This window comes from Staurois parvus, unplaced genomic scaffold (genome assembly GCF_062004578.1).
Source record: "Staurois parvus isolate SC_StPar_1 unplaced genomic scaffold, SC_StPar_1.0 ptg000154l, whole genome shotgun sequence".
NCBI classification, from domain to species: domain Eukaryota; kingdom Metazoa; phylum Chordata; class Amphibia; order Anura; family Ranidae; genus Staurois; species Staurois parvus.
This window is the reverse complement of record NW_028317950.1, coordinates 15,584,941-15,605,162: the sequence shown is the minus strand read 5'-3', so window position 1 is coordinate 15,605,162 and position 20,222 is coordinate 15,584,941. Positions and strand designations below refer to the sequence as shown.

At 43.0% G+C, this 20,222-nt stretch overlaps 2 protein-coding genes across 4 annotated transcripts in view; one reads left to right on the top strand and one right to left on the bottom strand.

Moving 5' to 3' along the window:
- Positions 1 to 12,705, top strand: part of UCK1 (uridine-cytidine kinase 1) — a 53,104-nt gene extending 40,399 nt beyond the window's left edge. Inside the window, exons 8-9 of one of the 3 annotated variants that reach the window (XR_016312412.1) lie at positions 365 to 452; positions 539 to 881. The gene's annotated coding sequence lies outside the window, so the exon portion shown is untranslated. Of the gene's footprint in view, positions 1 to 364; positions 882 to 12,687 lie in introns of those variants that run through there. The other 2 variants (XM_089675097.1, XM_089675096.1) reach the window with 2 other exon arrangements.
- POMT1 (protein O-mannosyltransferase 1) overlaps positions 1 to 20,222 on the bottom strand; it is a 60,436-nt gene that overhangs the window by 14,866 nt on the left and 25,348 nt on the right. The window contains exons 7-16 of the mRNA XM_089675094.1: positions 18,442 to 18,507; positions 18,269 to 18,362; positions 18,039 to 18,194; positions 15,316 to 15,446; positions 13,153 to 13,248; positions 12,971 to 13,063; positions 12,173 to 12,269; positions 11,894 to 11,986; positions 8,964 to 9,084; positions 8,755 to 8,852 (exon numbers count right to left, since the gene is read on the bottom strand). Coding sequence (XP_089531220.1) covers positions 8,755 to 8,852; positions 8,964 to 9,084; positions 11,894 to 11,986; positions 12,173 to 12,269; positions 12,971 to 13,063; positions 13,153 to 13,248; positions 15,316 to 15,446; positions 18,039 to 18,194; positions 18,269 to 18,362; positions 18,442 to 18,507 — 1,045 coding nt within the window. The remainder of the gene's footprint in view (positions 1 to 8,754; positions 8,853 to 8,963; positions 9,085 to 11,893; positions 11,987 to 12,172; positions 12,270 to 12,970; positions 13,064 to 13,152; positions 13,249 to 15,315; positions 15,447 to 18,038; positions 18,195 to 18,268; positions 18,363 to 18,441; positions 18,508 to 20,222) is intronic.

The window sequence follows — 20,222 nt, the reverse complement described above, 5'->3', positions numbered from 1 at the left end:
GATGTTAGGGAGGGTGTGGGATTCTTGACATCTGATGTAATGGGGGGCCGGATGCTCTGGACATCTAGTCCTACAGATACAACCGGACCTTTGAGGGCAACCATAATGCTGATACAGCACACGAAGAAACAGAGTTTGACACTCCTGGCCTAGGCAATCGCAGCAGAAGTGGGGGCGGGTACCCATCAAATTCGGGTACCCGCTCCCCAAAGGTGCCAATCCTTAATGGGGAGCGGGGCACAAAGGCTTAATACGGAACTTTCCCTTTTGGGTGGAGCTCCACTTTAAGCACAAACATGATCAACATGTATAAATACATAAGTGGCCTATATAGTGAACTTGGTGCTGTGTTATTCACTTTCAGGTCATTACAGAGGACAAGGGGAACTCTCTACATCTGGAGGTGATGACATTTGATTTCCATATACGGAAAGGATTCTTCTCAGTAAGAGGTATGAAAATGTGGGGCATGGCCTGATCACAATGGTGTGAGGAAGCATGGCTCCGGAGCTCCCACTAACCTTGAGCTTCTTAACAGTCCCTCGGATTCTCTCTCCGTCCACCTGAGTGATCCAGCATGCCAGTGAAATGCCCCAGTGGAGGCGGTTTACATACAGCAACCTGGTTTCCCTCTTCTTGGCCACGACAGACTAACACCACGCTGCAGCCAAGATGGTGCCCGACCCAGTGTGACTTTAATGTTACCTTGGACACAATTCTAAACTCATGGCAAATCTCCCCTGTGGTATAGAGCCTTGAAACAAGTCAAGAAGTTGCTTCATGAACTATATCTTGTTGATAGTTGAAGAGCGAAGCACGCGAGGGTCAAGGATTTTAGTTATTATTACAAACCTATTAAACCTACTCCCGCTTGGACTTCATTCTTGTAGATCAGTTTTATTTGAGCAGTGTAATTTCCTCTTCTATCAGGCCTATTACCATATCCGATCACTCCCCTGTGACGCTACCCTTTCCCTTTCCCAATGCGCAGTAGAGAGAGAGAAAATTTGGCGGCTTAACGAGACCCTCTTAGATGACCTTTCCATTTTGGAATCTGTGACCCGTTATTTGCAGTATTACTCTGAAACAAACTCCTCTGCCGAAGTGTCCCAACAGGTGCTCTGGGAGGGTCACAAGGCCATGCTCAGAGGGGAGTTGATAGCACACGGGGCTAAGGTTAAAAAGGAAAAACAGAAGGCAATATCTGATTTGCTTGCTAAAATCTATATCTTGGAACTGAAATATAAGCGTCATTTAGATGCTACGGCTTTGGACGCCCTTAGGCAGACACTATCACAATGCCTGGAGTGTAAGGCAAAGGGTAAGTTTTGTTTTTATGCTCACCATTTCTATGAAAATAGCAATATGTGTGGACAGATGCTGACCCATGTGCTAAAGAATGCCATGTCCATTCATTATTGGTGCAGGATAAAAAAAGTCATTGACAAAATTCCTTTGAAAAACTCCTCGACACTAATTCAACGCTTTTAGGAGTCCCTTTACAATATCCAATAGAATTCCGTAAGCTCTTTGGCACTTGTTGAGCAGACACGGACCTATCTGCAAGAGTCTGCCCTTCCTCGTTTATTGGCGGAGGTGGTGACAGCCTTAGAATGCCCTATCACTCCTGAGGAATTGGGTACAGTTGTGTCAGATCTTCCCCAAGGTAAAAGTCCCTACCCTGATGGATTAACCAGTGTTACAAGAAGCTATTCTCTTTTTGACCCAATGTGCACCTACTTCAATTTTATCACATTGGACAGCCCCTTACCTCTAGAGGCCCTTTTGGCCAATATTACTGTCTTGCCTAAACCAGGAAAAGACCCCCAGTATTGTGCAAACTATTGGCCTATATCCCTTTTGAACTCTAACACCAAGATTCTGGCCAAGCTCCTTGCAGTCCGCCTTCAAGATCAACAGCTCTGGTACACCCTGACCAGACTGGCTTCATGGTGGGCCGTGAAACGCGTGATAACACCATTCGTGCATTGCATGTTCTGCACCGGGCCCGAACTGGCCCTGATCGCAAGCCCTGTGTAGTATGAGGGGCATTCAAGTCAAACCAGAACTTTTGAGTTTATATAATAAAAGAACAAATTTAAAGGAGTTGAAACTGCATTTATTTTTCATCATACTCCCCTGCCACAGTTATCCCAGTGCTTAACTAATGCCTGCAAAGCTTCGGCATAGAAAGATTTGTCAGTATACCTAAACCATCCTAGGACAGCCTGCTTCACTTCGTCATCATTGTGTTCACCGTTCCCACAGAAAGATTTGTCTCTTGTACAATTTTATCACAAGTTATGAGCCAATTATCCAGGATCAGACGTTCCAGGATGAATGTTCACAGGAATGACTGCTGTGGGCTGGGAACCACCATCGCCAGGAGCATCACTGACCGACGTACGGCCATGTTTGAAACGTTTACACCATTCAAATGACTTACTGCGGCTGAGCATCTCATCACCGTACTGTGCTTGAAGTCTTCTGTAGATATCCACTAGTTTTACGCCTTCATTCACAAGAAACTTCAACACCACATGCTGTTCCATGCACAAACTAACACTGTCATCAGCCATCTTGATTAACAGTCTCTGGACTGGCCCTCAACATCTTCGCCACAGTAATAGGACACACGTGCCACTCACTACTGCATGTAGTACCACCATGCTAGCATCCCATTTTATAACTGTATACCGTATATACTCGAGTATAAGCCGACTCAAATATAAGCCGAGGTACCTAATTTTACCACAAAAAACTGGGAAAAACTATTGACTCGAGTATAAGCCGAGGGTGGGAACACCAGTGAGAAGAATCGTGCCTCATCATTGGTGTCAGTGGGAGAAATAGTGCCCCATCATTGGTGTCAGTGGGAGGAATAGTACCCCATCATTGGTATCAGTGGGAGGAATAGTGCCCCATCATTGGTATCAGTGGGAGGAATAGTGCCCCATCATAGGTGTCAGTGGAATAGTGCCCCATCATTGGTGTCAGTGGGAGGAATAGTGCCGCATCATTGGTATCAGTGGGAGGAATAGTGCCCCATCATTGGTGTCAGTGGGAGGAATAGCGCCCCATCATTGGTGTCAGTGGGAGGAATAGCGCCCCATCATTGGTATCAGTGGCAGGAATAGTGCCCCATCATTAGTATCAGTGGGGGGAATAGCACCCCATTATTGGTGTCAGTGGAATAGTGCCCCATCTTTGGTGTCAGTGGGAGGAATAGTGTCCCATCATTGGTGTCAGTGGGAGGAATAGTGTCCCAACATTGGTGTCAGTGGGAGGAATAGTATCCCATCATTGGTGTCAGTGGGGGGGTGGAGGAATAGTGCCCCATCGTTGGTGTCAGTGGGGGGGAGGAAAAGTGCCCCATCGTTGGTGTCAGTGGGGGGGAGGAATAGTATCCCATGATTGGTGTCAGTGGGGGGTGGAATAGTGCTCCATGATTGGTGTCAGTGGGGGGTAGAATAGTGCCCCATCATTGGTGTCAGTGGGGGGGGGGGGGGGGGAGGAATAGTGCCCAATCGTTGGTGTCAGTGGGGGGGAGGAAAAGTGCCCCATCGTTGGTGTCAGTGGGAGGAATAATGCCCCATCATTGGTATCAGTGACACCAATGATGGGGCACTATTCCTCCCACTGACACTTGCTGACCCCTGTTCCAGTATGGTGCTGCTGCAGCCAGCATGTGGTTGCAGCAGCACCTAAGCACGGCACACTTACCTGCATCTCCTTCACTCGATTTTCGCGGGGCCGCTCAGCTCCGCCTCCTCGCCGGTGATTGGCCGCCTGTGTGCCTTTCCTGAGCTACAGTTCTGGCGGCCAATCACCGGTGAGAAGGCGGAGCCGAGCAGCCGCGCGAACATCCAGTGGACGAACCGAATGAAGGAGCAGCCGTGCTTCCTGGACCGGATCGTCGTGGGACCGGAGCCAGGTAAGAGACAGCAGCCCCCTGCAGACGTTGACTCGTATAAGCCGAGGGGGCCGTTTTTCAGCACAAAAAATGTTCTGAAAAACTCAGCTTATACTCGAGTATATACGGTAATTAAATCCCAGTTTGACTTGAGCACCCCTCGTATTATTGATGGACGCCAAAAAGGACATCGATAGGGTCCATTGGACTTATCTGACAGAACTGTTGCGTATTCTTGGGTTGGGCAATAGGATGCTTGGCTGGATTCTGGCACTATGTAGTAGCCCCAGGGAAAAGGTGAAGGTTAATGGGCTGTTGTTGTAGCCTTTTCATATACATAATGGGACAGGAGAGGGGTGTCCACTATCCCCGCTGCTTTTTGCCTAGTTCTGGAGCCCTCCCTTAGTTCTGGAGCCCTCCCTTAGGCTTCGTAGTAACCGGGATATAGCCAGAGTCAGCATAGGGTCTGTAGCGCACAAATTGTCTGCTTTTGCAGACTACCTTCTTTTTTTATGTCACCCGACCTCAAATCTAGACATCTACAAGTTGGTGCTAGGGGCTTATTTTCAGACACCCCCCTATTTTATCAGGGAATGGGAGCGATAATTATGCATCTAGCCCACGTTTCCTCCATTAGTACTCGTACTCAGGAATCCTCTTGTAAACCTCTGACTAAATGGTACAGAATACCCTCTCGCCTTGCTCAGATATTCCCAAGGGCAGAGTCTAGCTGTTGGCGGGGCTATTTCATGATGTACCGTTCTCTGTCCAGTGGTACAAGAAGAGTGTGACTCCTTATTTGTTGAATGATGCTAAGGGCTTGATTCTAAGGTATTAGAAAAAGGTCACTTGCTCAACATTGGTTGACTGGAAGTGAAAAGTAGATAAAAGCGGAATGCTGAGTACACACTGTTAAAAACCGTCGTGACCATTTTCGTGATATTTGGTCGGGGTGGATGTATTACTCCTATGAGATCCCAGATGCTTAATTATATTTCTAATGGATTCCATGGTGCCCTCCCTATATCCACATTTTGGTCCCCGTCTGAATTCTAAGCCTCTATGTCAGCAATGGGCAAACTACGGCCCGCGGGCAAACATTGGCTGTCAGGATGTGTGTAGGCGGGGCAGCGTGACGAACGTGAGGGGAGCTAGGCTCCTCTCACAGTCCGCCCTGAAGACCGGAACGGCGCGGGAACACGGCGAGAGGAACGCGCGGAGCAAAGGTAAGTAAATTGACACAGGGGGGGACTTGGCTTACTACTTGAGGGGGAATAGTACTATGGGGGATGAAATACTATATGAGGGATGAATTAATATGGGGGATGAATTACTATATGGGGGATGAATTACTATATGGGGGATGAATTACTATGGGGGATGAATTACTATATGGGGGATGAATTACTATATGGGGGATGAATTACTATATGGGGGATGAATTAATATGGGGAATGAATTACTATAGGGGGGATGAATTACTATGCTTACTATGGGGGAATATTACTATACTTACTATGGATGACACAAACACATCATTCATCTACTCTTGGTCCGGCCCCCGGGTCCAATATATGAACCCATTGCGGCCCTCAAGTCAAAAAGTTTGCCCACCCCTGCTCTATGTAGTGTTAGGTCCTGCTATGATAACCTTGACACTTTACAGCCATGCCCATCATGTTTTTGTCTATTAAGTTAGATATGGATTTTGAGGTACTCATCACCTCTACTCCCATGTTCTTTCAGGGATGGTTACTCCCCGATGGATGGTTATTAGGTGTGCCCCCATTGTGATCAGAGTTCCTTGTTATTTGCCTTGTTAATTTTAGTTTTTTTATCTTTTCCCTACCTTTTCTCACCGTTTGCTGGATGTGGTCCTGCATGGTACTCATTGTATGGGAGGATGCAGTTGTGCTCAAAAGTTGGCATACCCTGGCAGAAATTGTGAAATTTTGCAATTGATATTGAAAATATGACTGATCATGCCAAAAAATGCTCTTTTATTGAAGGATGATGATCATATGAAGCCAGTTATTATCAAATAGTTGTTTGGCTCCTTTTTAAATCATAATAACAGAAATCACCCAAATGTCCCGGATCAAAAGTTTCCCTCCGCTGGAATGTTTGGCCTTAGTACAGACACACAAGGTGGCACACACGGGTTAAAATGCCAATTAGAGGTTATTGTCCCACATCTGTGGCTTTTTAAATTACAATTCGTGTCAGTGTATAAATAGTCAATGAGTTTGTTAGCTCTTATGTGGAAGCACTGACTAGGCAAGATACTGAGCCATGGGGATCAGAAAAGAACTGTCAAAAGTCCTGCGTAACAAGGTAATGGACCTTTATAAAAGTGGACAAGGACATAAAAAGATGTTCAAAGCCTTGAATATGCCAATCAGTACTGTTAAATCACCTATTAAGAAGTGGAAAGTTTGGGGATCTCTTGATATCAAGCCAAGGTCAGGTAGACCAAGAAAGATTGCAGCCACAACTGACAGAAGAATTGTCTGGGATTCAAAGAAAAACCCACAGGCAACCTCAAAAGAAATACAGGCTGCTCTGGAAAAAGATGGTGTGGTTGTTTTTAAAGAGTACAATATGGTGATTTTTTGGCATGATCAGTCATATTTTCAATACCAATGCCAAAATTTCACAATTTCTGCCAGGGTATGCAAACGTTTGAGCACAACTGTGGAATTTTTACGATACTCCTTCTCTGTGTATGTCCTTATTGCTTGCAGCTTAGACTTTGATTTGCATATCATTTGATGTACTTTATCTAGCCTGTGGGCACAATCTGTTGATCTGCAATCTATCCTGTTGTCATGCTGTATCATATACTATCAGAACGTATCTTGCAAATGTTGATTTTTTTTTATTTTTTTTTTAACATAGGTGTGTTTTTTTTTCTTTTGTACTATTGTTTTGTACAAAATCTCAATAGACAGTTGTTTTATATATATATATATATATATATATATATATATATATATAAAGAAAATTGGGAGGTATGAAAATGTGGAGTTGACTCCCTCAAAAACTAGCTCTGGCCATCTCAGTAGATTGTTTAAAAAAAAAGAGTTGGATGCATTCCTAAATACACAAACTATATCTGGATATTAACATTTATAGGTAACAACACTGGAGATGGTTGATCCAGGAAATATATGATAGTCTTCAGGGGGATCAGCAAGGATTTTTTTTCCCATGCTAGAGTGCATGAAACAAGCTTCATAGGGTTTTTGTTTTTTGGAGGTTTTTTTGCAGAAGTGCTCTGCAGTCCACAGAAAGCAACTGGGCACAGCTGATAGCATTGCTTGGAAAAACACAGGAAGTGTATGACAGCACTAGACTTTCTGGCATAATCTACAGGTATGTTTTGGATTTATACAATATGTAAACATTTGGTGCTGGAGGGGTATAATGGATCTACTGAAAAGTCCAAAAATCCAAGAAGTCCATCAATAAAGTCCAAAGGGTAGGGGGAGGGGGGAACAAGCTGTGAGTTTTCCCAAAGGCAATGGACAAAGAACAGCAGCATCAGTGTTGAGTAAAGCTGGACTCCGTAAGCAAAGAGAGAGAAGATAGGGGCACCGGACTAAGTGGAGCATTAGTAGTAGCAATTTATTGGCATAAAAGACAATTGGCAACTTACAAGAAGTATGAAAGGTTAAGGCGTGTCACCCGTGACGTGGTCCAAAGCAATCTCGGGAGCCGGTGGAGGACAGGAGTCATCCAAGCGTCAGACCGAGAAAGAAGCTCCGCTTCAAAACTCGTTACTGCCCATTTACGTCATCACGTTCCAATGTGCCTGGCGCCATTTGTGTTCCACGCTGGTTTCCTTGCAGCAGCTGGCCGCTCCAGGATATCCGTTCCAGCCACCAATCTGATGCTTGGACTCCCCCTGTCCTCCACCGGTTCCCAGGATTGCTTCGGATCACATCACGGGTGACATGCCTCAACCTTTCATAGTTCTTGTGAGTTGCCAATTGTCTTTTATGCCAATAAACTGCTACTACTAATGCTGCACTTAATCCGGCGCCCCTCTCTTCTCTCATTTTTTGCATTTATTGAACAGGTATAACAAATCACTTTCAATGACATGTTAAAGGAAACAAGAGAAGTTCATTATTACATTTTACATACACTTCAATGTCACCTGAACCTAGCATTCAACATTTAGGTACCCAGTTTTAGCAAGATGTTCCGGTTTACTTTTCATAGAATAATGAACCCTATTCTATCTAGATATACACAGTTGAAACATTTAATTGTGAATGTAAAGGTATTCCACAACACAGACACAGATGAGTTGTAGTGTTGGATTATCTGAACTTTTTGGCAGTTGCATATGGCAATATGGTGCACTTCACAAGGTGTTCAAACCTTTTCTTTCTGAGTGTTGCAGTGATAAGTCACTGTTGGAACGTATTGTGTATCACTAGCACATCATCTACCCCTATTTAAATTCTGTTTTGTTTACAAAAAATACAGTGACATTTCAGGGCTCTACACCAGATGCTTCATCAGGCTCTCACCATGACACAACTGACACTGATACCGGATGAAGGAGCTGGTGCACAACTCAGAAACATTGTATGTTTGCAACAAAAGAAATGGAGTTCATAAAGGAGTGGGTAAGATGTGAGTGATACATAATACGGTTTCCCAGAGGTGCTCGCTCAGTTCATTGTTTACAAGAAAGAAAGATTTAAGCCCATGTTAAACTGGTGGTTTCTTCTTCAGTTTAGTATAGGGAACGCTGCCACCTGAGCTCCTTCTATGAGTTCACAATTCACTATGAGGGCACATGGTCCATTAAGAACATAAAGAGTTACCTGGAGTTCCCAAAACCGAGCCATAAAACTCAGATTCCTCCCGACATCCATCTGTGGAGGAGTGTGAAGTTCCTGCTCTCGCTCAGACTGCTCCCGGCCTGCAGAGATCAAGATCAAGAGGCCTTAACAAGTGAAGTAACAAGTGAAGGGAAAGCAGAGAATAAATATCACAAAAAACAACATCATTATTACACAGAACAAGGACATACTCTTGCCATATCGGTGCTCCTCCACATTCCAGACCAGGCTTTGGTGATAGCCCTTAGCTACCTTGTCTCCAACCACCTCCAGCTGTCGGAAGCCCCATTCTGGTAGAGCTGACCCGCTAAGCTGGAAGAGGATTCACAGGATGAGAATTGAAAGAGAAAAGGGAAAACACAGTATCTGCTGAAATCCTTAGAACTAGATCACTCAATATTTAAAGAAAACCTGTAATGAGAGAAATATGGTGGCTGCCACAGCTCACCTCTGCCTCTGAAGAGGCTAGCTGTTTGGCTACAGGAAAATCGAGTCCCTGGTCTGCGACAAGCTTAGATTTCAGACTTTTTGCTTAACAGTTGTTCTGGTTTTGTGAGTCATTATGGCAGCCAGAGACAGCTAGGCAACTAGCTTTTTCTGCAAAAAAGGTGGGCATTGGCATCTCCTATATTTCTCTCATAACTTTAAAGGGGGCACCATTTTTTTTTAATGTAGAGTTTAAAAAATCTGCTGCTAAACAACTCATTTGAATGAAAATATTCCCATAAGATTATATGTGCATTTATCATATTCATTGCGTGTTATTTATCTGTAAAGGCCTTCCTTGTGTAGACATCCAAAAGTCCTGAGACTGCTGCTGGGCTCCACCATCCTGAATGGTATGTCAGCAGTCTTAGCAGAGTTAAAGCTGTAAATCAAGAGAGACTCTATAGCTTCCCCTTTACGCCTCACCCTGCAGCTACATAAACGTTTATGTAGGAATATGAAGGGAGGGACACAATTGCTGGGCCAGCACAGACAGTGATTAGACAGTCCCAGAAAAGGAAAGGGCTCTGACATGCAAGGTACTAAGGGGCTGTGCCAGTGAATTGACTCTTCCTGTAGTAGCAAATTTTCTATCACGTTCAAAAGGCACATTGCAAACAAATACAAAATTATTTATGGAAATGAAAAACAATGCAAATAAGAATTGTACTTTATTTTCCAATGCTTTTACCTGCTATTTCGAGTTTAAATATATAATGTATTGCTCCCTAATGACCAGTGAGGCTGCCAATCACACTATGCTGTCAATAAGGAGCGGAGAGGAGGAAGGGGCAAGCCATAGAGTAACCAACAGGAGAGTTTGGCTCGATTTCTTTAACAGATGAGAATTTGGCAGATGCTTTCACCAGCCTTCCACTGCCAGATTTATTAGTGTCCAGCCCACAGGTATATCATAAAGCTAAAATTCATGGAAATGTAAAAAAAAAAAAAAAAAAAATTATGTGTTTTTGCAAATATCACTCGGTATCGGAGAGTACTTGACTGAAAGTATCGGTACTCGTAGATCAAAAAAGGGTATCAGTGCATCCCTAACGTTTTAAAATCTTAATATTATTATCTGAAATCTTTGTATCAACTTCCATAATTTTCTGCACATTAGGAACCCATTTCACACTTTGCGCATTTGCCTATGTAATTGTTCATATACGCTGCATTTTGAAAATTCCTGCATGGTGCATCTTTGGTGCAATTTTTTCAAAAGTGCACCAAAAACGTACCACGTTTGGTGTGTTTTTGAAGTCACGTGTCCATGTTTCACAGGTGCATGCTGGGATTCAGGAAACCAGAAAGTGCACCAAAAACGCATTAAAAGAACATTAAAAATGTGATATATGAAAAACTCATACCACATTTGTAAGTGCACCGATGTGAATGGGCTCTAAGAGCGTTAATCGCTGTAAGCTTGGCCAATTAGACTGTATTTTCTCCATCAGCTCATCTCCCGCAGTTATTATCTTTTGACCATACTAGATTGTAAGCTCTAATGAGCATGGCCCTCTGATTCCTACTGTATTGAATAGTATTGTAACTGAATTGTCAGCCCACATGTTGTAATGCTCTGCAAAAACTGTTGGTGCTATATAAATCCTATAAAATAAGAATAGTAGTACACTAGTAAGGGGACACAGGGAGGACCTTTCCAGTGCTTTGGTACTCATGCACAGCAGGGGACAGAGGAAGTGACATAGAACACTGCAGCTAGTCTTAAGGTGGCCATTGATGGGTAGAAGGTTAGAATCTCGGCCGGTTCAGCAGGAACCGGCAGAGATTCGAACAATCTAGGGCAGGGGTAGGCAACCTTAATGAGGTGGAGATCTACCTGAACAACTTGTGAGAAGTCAAAGATCACCAGGCACAGTGTTGCCTCTTCACACCTGATTTAAACCCTTAATTGCCGTACACTCTGCAAGTGCTCTGCAGCTGCATGCTTCTGCGGGGTCCAAGGGCTTAAAAGTAGGTGGTGAGAAAGCAACACACTGCTGCATGTTTAACCCCTTGTTTGCTGTACTGCACAAGGTTGCAGGGCAATTGCAGAGTAGCCTCATTCACTTGAATGGGTCATGCATGGCAGGTGCTACACCCATCAACCATGACATGGCGTAGAAGCAACACGACAGAGGAAACATCAACTTATACGGCTCCTGCTCCAGACTACAGCTCCAACCTTACAAATAGTTTCTCTGCATTGCACTCTGTTTGATTCTCTGGGATGGCATGTCAGCAAGCCCAGACTGAGATCTACCAGTCACCTGGCCACGATACACTGGTTGCTGACCCTCGATCTAAGGAAAGGCTTACTGTACCCAATTTGATTATTGTATAAATTTTTGCAAGAAAGAAAATAGCATAGTCTGTGGCCTGCCTTACTGATACACTGGTTGTAGAAATGATGAACACTTCTTCCACATCTTTGGGCAGGCAAGAAAAACCTTTGTTCAGCCTGGCTACCTACAGTCAGTTTAGTGAATGTGTGCATGTCTGTAGGTCTTCACCACTGCCCCACTGAAAATTCTCAAATGACAGGTTCTCTGACAGTACACCCATATTTCAGTTCATCGCTTTTTGCCACTGCAGTTCCAATTTCATAATTTCTAATGTATCTCTATTTTCATACCTTCAATGTTCCAGTTGTATTCACATGAACAAGTCTGACTTCGGACAAGATGGTTTTCCATGTGTCCCTGTCAGATTCCCTGTTTACAATCTCCTGTAAGCAATAAAAAGGAATTCAATAACAAAGATGGGATAAAGTGTCAACTCAAAGTCATATACCCGACACATCAGTGCAGCTTCCCTCATCAATATCCACAAATAGGTCTACCCACATGATAACATTAAATGGGAACCTTTCCTACATCAAAGTAATAAAGTGAGACAAAATGGTGACACTCACCACCTTCCATAGTGTCTGAGCTGGCATTGAAATATTATAATCAATGTAGCAGGAGATCTCTTGGGAATATGGTGAAAGAGGGGCAGCCACGTCATGTCTGAAAAGAGAAGTCAATTAATAGCTTGCATAACTATGGCAAATTTTTCTCTGTTTCAACCCAGACCGAGCTTGTATTTACAATAATTAGTCTAGTATGGGAGTTTCTAGGGGATAGCAACATACACTGAATTATTGTTTATTAAAACTGAACGGAACCAAGTAGCTCAATACCCAGTGGACATACATACTGTATATGAGTGATGTTTTACGTGCCATTGGATTGGTTTATTCTGTACTGATAATCAAATGATCCAGACCTTAGTGAGAGAGCACTGTCAGATCCTTTACCTTCACTAAAGCAGCAGCTGAACTGCATGGTCAGTATCACAACCCTAACCTGCCAACTGGACCATGAAGTAGCCACAGTACATGGAGGAGTTATCAGCTATACTTACTCTTCTTTCTTTTCTTGACAGCATATTGACTACCAGCACATGAATCAATGGCTGCCTTCTAGTTGCTGCCATTTCAAGTCCAAGTGCTGCTGTCAAGAAGCTTACATGAATCTGACATCAGGACAAGTTCAGATATGTACACTTGTTAAATAAATACATAGCTTGATTTGTTGTTTTATGATTTAACCATTCTCCAGCTTTAAGGCAAAACTCAGCAACATGCCACATATTTCTGTAGCATCATAAAAAGCCCTATACTGTATGGATACATACAATTAAACAGAGGTAACGCTTCGACACATACGTGTTGAGGAATCGAGCTGTCATGCCATGCAGCAGCTGTATGGTGTCTCCGTGCCGGACAGCACGCGGCGGTGAGTTGACAACCATTTCCTGTCTGGCAAAACACGATACAGAAATTTATCAGCATTTCTTTTAGTTCATATTGATCAAACAGCTGTCACAATATGATTATGGTGTGGTTACCGGGATGGGTCCTTGACAATCCACCAGTTATTGACATCTTTGTAGGGATAACAGGTCACCTGCTGCTGGTGTGAACTCCCACGTCCTCCTTCGTACCTGAACAAAAGGGTACAACAGTGTTCAGCACACACAAGATGAGAGGTGCCCAACAAGGAACAATGGCTTATGTGTTGCCATCTCTCTCTATAATCCAGTAAGTGTACATAAACTGTAATCAATAGAAAATATCCACTTGGTGTTTATACAAAGGCTTGACTGAACTAAAAGCTAACATCCTACAGAGCAAAAGGCTACAGACAGCAAATCCTTCCTTAAAGGGTCTATAAACACTCTTTACAGAGAGACAACTGTCTGGAGCAGTTATTTGCAAATGGAAGAAATACAAAATAACCATCAATTGCCTTCGGTCTGGAGCTGGAGCTCCATGCAAGATTTCGCCACATGGGTAACAGATGATCATGCGAAAAGTGAGGGGTAAGCCCAGAACTACACGTGAGGAGCTCGTGAATGATTTCAAGGCAGTTGGGACCACAGTCACCAAACAAACCATTGGTAACACAAAATGCCGCCATGGATTGAAATCCGGAAGTGTCCGCAAGGTCCCCCTCAAGAAGGCACATGTACAGGCCCATCCGAAGTTTGCCAATGAACATCTAAATGATTCAGAGAAGAACTGGGAGAAAGTGCTGTGGTCAGATGAGAACAAAACTGTGCTCTTTGGCATTTACTCGACTTGCCATGTTTGGAGAAAGAAAATTGCTGACTATGACCCTAAGAACACCATCCCTACAGTCCAGCATGGAGGTGGAAACATTATGTTTTGGGGCTGTTTCTCTGCTAAAGGTACAGGCCAACTTTTCCGCATTGAGGGACCAATGGATGGGGCCATGTATTGTAAAATCTTGGATGAGAACCTTCTTCCCTCAGCCAGAACACTGAAGATGAGTCCTGGATGGGTCTTCCAGCATGACAATGACCCAAAACATACCGCCAAGTCAACAAAGGAGTGGCTCAAGAAGAAACACATTAGGGTCATAGAGTGGCCTAGCCAGTGCCAAGCCCTTAATCCTATAGAAAATTTATGGAGGGAGCTAAAACTTGGAATTGCCAAGCGACAGCCAAGAAACCTTATGGATTTAGATATCTGTACAGAAGAGTGGACCAAAATCCCTCCTGAGATGTGTGCAAACCTGGTAACCAACTACAAGAAACGTCTTACCTCTGTGCTTGTCAACAAGGGTTTCTCTATCAAGTACGAAGTCATATTTTGCTTGGGAATCAAATACTTATTTTACTCACTGAACTGCAACTCACTGTATAACATTTGTATCATGTGTGTTTTTTCTGGATTGTTGGTTGATAATCTCTAATTTTTAAAATACACCTATGATAAAAATTATAGACCCTTCATTGCTTTGTTAGTGAGCAAACTTACAAAATCTGCAGGGATCAAATAATTATTTTCCCCACCGTAAGGTTTTTGTTTTTTTTACTTTTTTGGCTTGAACCTATTGTCTTTCATTTGAGGGGTAAGGGGGCTAGCTAATAAACAGACTTAGCATTTTCATTTTAGTACTGCTTTAATCCTGATGTCCGAAAAAATGTGTATGTGGAGTTTAGGGTTCCAAGCGAAATAGTTTTTTTACTCATGGTTTGTGCCCAAGATTTATGAAAAGTATTTTTTACATTTTGACCTCATACGGGATAAAAGGTCAAATGAAAGGATTGCTGATTTTCTATAATTCTGTTTGAATTATGATATGTATGTAAGTAATGATAGAGATGTATCTAACTATCTACCTGCTAATAAATAACTTACAGTATGTACATGTTGTCAACAGCTTTACAAGCTGACAAAATGATCTCTTGGATATCAAACAACCAGATTAAAAGATCTAGTCCTACAGGGTCAATTCTTGGCATGTGTATTTGTTTAACTGCATAACTTCTTCTATATTGTCCCTTATATGAAATGGATGTTCAACCCTCACACTAAGTGCCATGGTTTGCCAATTTGGATATTTTGTGGATAGCCAAAATTGCTGCAGGTTAGGACACTTGCAGCCAAGAATGTGCTTGATGGTCCGACCGCCACAGTATGGGCAGTTTTAGCTTTACACTTGCGCCCCTTTCTCCTATGCACATACACCTATATATACTCACATTACTGGATAAGGGTTCTTGTGTGAGTGCAGCCAGCAAGGCACTGGTTTACCAAAGGTGTTCCGGAGGGTGATCTGGGAGCCATATGCCACCTCTAGTGGTTGCCCCTGAGTAATCCGTGACAGACCTCCCTGAAAACAAGAAATTAACAGGATTAACAATTCAGGAATAATGTCTATAAATTTACTGCATATCATGAAAAAAATTCATAGAAACATAAAAAAAGTGATGGAAGAAAAAAAAAGATCGAGCAGTCCATCGAGTTGTTTTATTTTCATTTTTTTTTTACACAATTTCTTTTTTTTTTTTTGTTTTTGTTAACTTTGTCTGAGTATAGATCTATGTTTGTCCAAAGCATGTTTGAACCCATTTACTGATGACTGGCTCAGTACCTCTGCTGGAAGTTTATTCCAAGCATCAACTACTCTTTCAGTAAAATAATACTTTCTCAGATTATTTTTGAACTTTCCTCCAGTTAGTTTAAGGTCATCTCCCCGTGTTCTTGATTTTGGTTTCATGTTGAAAATGCTGCCCTCCTGAACCTTATTCACCCTCTTGATGTATTTAAAGGTTTCAGTCATATCTCCCCTTTCCCTTCTTTTCTCCAGACTGTAGATATTATGTTCCTGAAGTCTCTCCTGATATGTTTTATCCCCCAAACCTTTCGCCATTTTTGTTACCTGTCTCTGGACTCGTTCTGTCTTATCAATACCTTCTTGTAAGTGAGGTCTCCAGAACTGGACACAGTACTCTAAATGAGGTCTCACTAAAGATCAATATAGGGGAATCAGGACCTCCTTCCTCCTGCTGGTGACCCCTCTAGTGATAACTAAAGATCTATATAGGAGAATCAGGACCTCCTTCCTCCTGCTGGTGACCCCTCTAGTGATAACTAAAGATCGATATAGGAGAATCAGGACCTCCTTCCTCCTGCTGGTGACCCCTCTAGTGATAACTAAAGATCGATATAGGAGAATCAGGACCTCCTTCCTCCTGCTGGTGACCCCTCTAGTGATGACTAAAGATCTATATAGGGGAATCAGGACCTTCTTCCTCCTGCTGGTGACCGTTCCAGTGATAACTAAAGATCTATATAGGGGAATCAGGACCTCCTTCCTCCTGCTGGTGACCCCTCTAGTGATAACTAAAGATCTATATAGGAGAATCAGGACCTCCTTCATCCTCCAGTGACCCTTCTTGTGATGCATCCTAGAATTCTATTCACTTTCCCCATTGCCTGGCCACACTGTTTGCTCATTATGCAATCATCTGAAAAAAGTACCCCCAAGTCCTTTTCCTTTGTAGTGCTGGCCAACAATGTACCCCAATGTTGTACTCTTCAAACAGATTCTTTTTCCCTAAGTGCATTATTTTACATTTAGAAATTCATTCTACAACCTCAGGTGTCAGTACGGCTTCACATTAAAACCTTAAATGCTAATGTGCCTTCACACTAGAACATTAGGGGTGTATTTATAGAAAACAATCTGCATAGCCATTCACCCAGTAAAACTGCATGTACATTTGTTCTGTGCAAATGGATGCTGGCTGAATGTTTTTCTTTGATCTGAAAGAGAAAGCACTGCAATTGGCCATTAGATGGTGCTAAGTATCATAGCAAATTCCAGTTGTCAAAGGAACAGGAAACACAGACAGTAGAGGTCCTGACCCCTCCCCATTTTACTTAAAACGGTTTGGCTTTGGTCTGTGTCCCAACTGGGGAGATTTCCCAATGTTTCCAGTCAGGAAGTGGGGGTAAATCACTCAAATGGGCACACAGGCTGCAAACAAAAAACTGAAATAGGTTCTAAACATTCCCCAGTCTGCCCTAAGTAAAAAAAAAACTTTTTCCCGGAGTTCAGCTTTAAATGTCTGATTTTACCTCTAGAACAGTCAATATTAGCAGGCCGTCAATGAGGGGCCACAAGAAACAGCCATTGCTTTGGTACCTCAGGTGTTCATGCTCTGTTATCCTAGAACAGCCTTTTCTCAACCAGGGTGCCTAGGCACCCTGGGGTGCCTTGACGTTTCTTCAGGGGTGCCTTGACAAAATGTTTAAAAATTGCCCAAAACTTGTATACAAGCCAGCGGGTGGAACAAGCCTGCCTTTTAGTTACTCAAAGCCACAGGTTTTCATTGTGCACCAATACGACCTTTTAGCCGCTGGGGTCCTGAAAACCAATGACATCATCAGTTGGTAAGGAGGATGTCGGTTGCCTGCACAACATCCTTGTTGGACTCTCCCCTGCCAATCTCCGTCAGTGATGGGGTCACATTAGTTGAGTGATGGAGAAAAACTGAGTGCCTCGGGACTGTCTATCATTTTAAAGGGTGCAATGACTGATAACAGGTTGAGAGACTCTGTCCTAGAAGGTAACTCGCTCCTAATAACAGCTCTTGTGTATTGGACAAGAAGGACTACCAAATGTTTACAGGCCTATAGTCTACAGTAGCATTTCTCAACCTTTTAAACATGCTGGTACCTTGAAGTAACTTCAGGTCTCAAGGAGCCCGAGTCTCAGTGGGAAGAATGTTCCTAACATTGGTGGTCAATAGGAAAAGATCTCTGATGGCAGGGGCTATATATCTGAGAGGCAGAAATTGACCATTGTTCAAGGAACCCCTAGCAACCTATTGAGGAACCCAGGTGTTCCACTGAACCCAGTTTGAGAAAGGCTGGTCTAAAGAGTGTGTACACCAACAGTTCCAAGAAACACATCTACCTCCAGACTAGCTTGGAATGCACTGCTCATAATGTGATCATGGGGCCCGGAGTGAGTCAGTATGGAGAGGTGTATATAGAAGGTTCCCAGGTAAAGAGCTGCAGGTACAAGCAGAAGAGCCAGGCAGCGAGCTCCCAGATGAAACACCACTGACATCTGCAAGAGAGGAAGAAGAGATAAAGGAATTGCTGAAGTCGCACAGTCACTGAGCCGACAACACAAGTACACACATTGGAGAGTTTGCGGTCACCAATCAGCTGCCAGCTGTGGACTCCAGCTATCCCGAGAATCAGAAGATAAGTGAAGAGACCCATGTACTTCACCCTGAGAGCAGGAGATGAGTGTTAGAGGAGGCTCATATAAGGGACAGATATGAGAAAGGTAAACTCAAAATACAACCTACCCCACAGCAAACGTGCAGGAAACACCAGTCAACACCAGCCAGAACCACCAAGACCTGGAAAAAGGACTGGAAAGAGGAAACCACTGTTATAATTTATCTATGTATCCTGTGGCCTCAGATTTTTCAAGTGTATCTGAATCCAATCACTAAAACCTATCAGCTTTAAAATGTTAATATAATCCCTAAAGTTGTTTTTAGACTTTACACTAGTGGCAAAGGACTGCTGCTCCTCTGAAAAGCGATCTGCGCTCAGATCTAATTTTAGAGGCATTTCCAGGAGGTGAGGAGTTATTTACACACTGTCAGTTTTAATCACCTAAATGCCACACTACCACCATGTGCATTGTGTGCGGTTGCAGCAAAGCCCTATTAACTTGAATGGGGGTTGTTTGGCAGTGCCCGCCAAGCATGACACGGGGTATAATTCCTGTCACAGCATGTGTACACCTCTGGCCACTGTCTTTGCAGCTAAAGGGGAAGCAGTTGAGGGATGGTAAAAATGTGGCTTACTCGTGTTGTTTTCCCACCCCCTTACTGCTGAAGTGTACATGAGCCCTTAGTGTATTTAAATCTGCAGCATTCATTATAATAATTTCTAGTGATCGAAACATGAAGCTCTTAGTTTAGGCACCTTCTGTTATTGGGGGACAACTGTCTACCACTTGTGCTTTTCAGTTGTCACCCTGGCACATATGCCTCTGACCAGGGCTGGGACAAGGGGTGCGGGGACACCATGAGTAGACTGGGGGGAGGGGATTTGTGTTGGGAGAGGGAATTTGGTGGGTGGCAAGAGTTTAGAATTGTTCTAGGAGGGGAAATTTAAGGTGTGGTAGAAGTGTTTGGGTGAATTTGTGTTGGGAGGGAGGAGGGGGGTGGGTGGGAAGATGATTTGTGCTAGGAGGAGGGATATGTGCTAGAAAAGGTGATATGGTAGAGGGAAGAGGGGGTTTGTGCTAGGAGAGAATTTTTTTTTTTCTTGGGGGGGGGGGGCGTAATTTGTGCTAGGATAAGAGATTGGAGGAGGGGAACTTTTTTTTCTTCAGTGGGGGGCATCTATGCTGAAGACATATGGGAAGAGAGAGAGGCATTCACTTACACTATGACTTGTGTCACAATTGTATATGAGATAGATAGATATATTATATATATATATATATATATATATATATATAAACACTATTTTTTAATTATTATTCATTTATTTTTTTTAATTTGCAATTTTTTTCCCCACATGAAAGTGGAGTTAACCTTTAAGTGATTTGCCTACCCTACACTTGACAAAGCAAGACAAAGAGCAAAAATATAAAACAAATTATATATATATATATACACATATACACACACATACATACATACATACATACAGTGGATATAAAAAGTCTACACACCCCTGTTAAAATGTCAGGTTTCTGTGATGTAAGAAAATGAGCCAAAGATAAATCATTTCAGAACTTTTTCCACCTTTAATGTGACTTATAAACTGTACAACTCAGTTGAACAACAAACTGAAATCTTTTAGGTGGAGGAAAGTAAAAATAAAAAACTAAAATAATATGGTTGCATAAGTGTGCACACCCTTAAACTAATACTTTGTTGAAGCACCTTTGGATGTGATTCCAGCACTCAGTCTTTTTGGGTATGAGTCTATCAGCATGTCACCCCACAGATTTCAAATCACTCCACAGATTTTCGATCATATTCAAGTCTGGGCTCTGGCTGGGCCATTCCAAAACTTTAATCTTCTTCTGGTGAAGCCATTCCTTTGTTCATTTGGATGTATG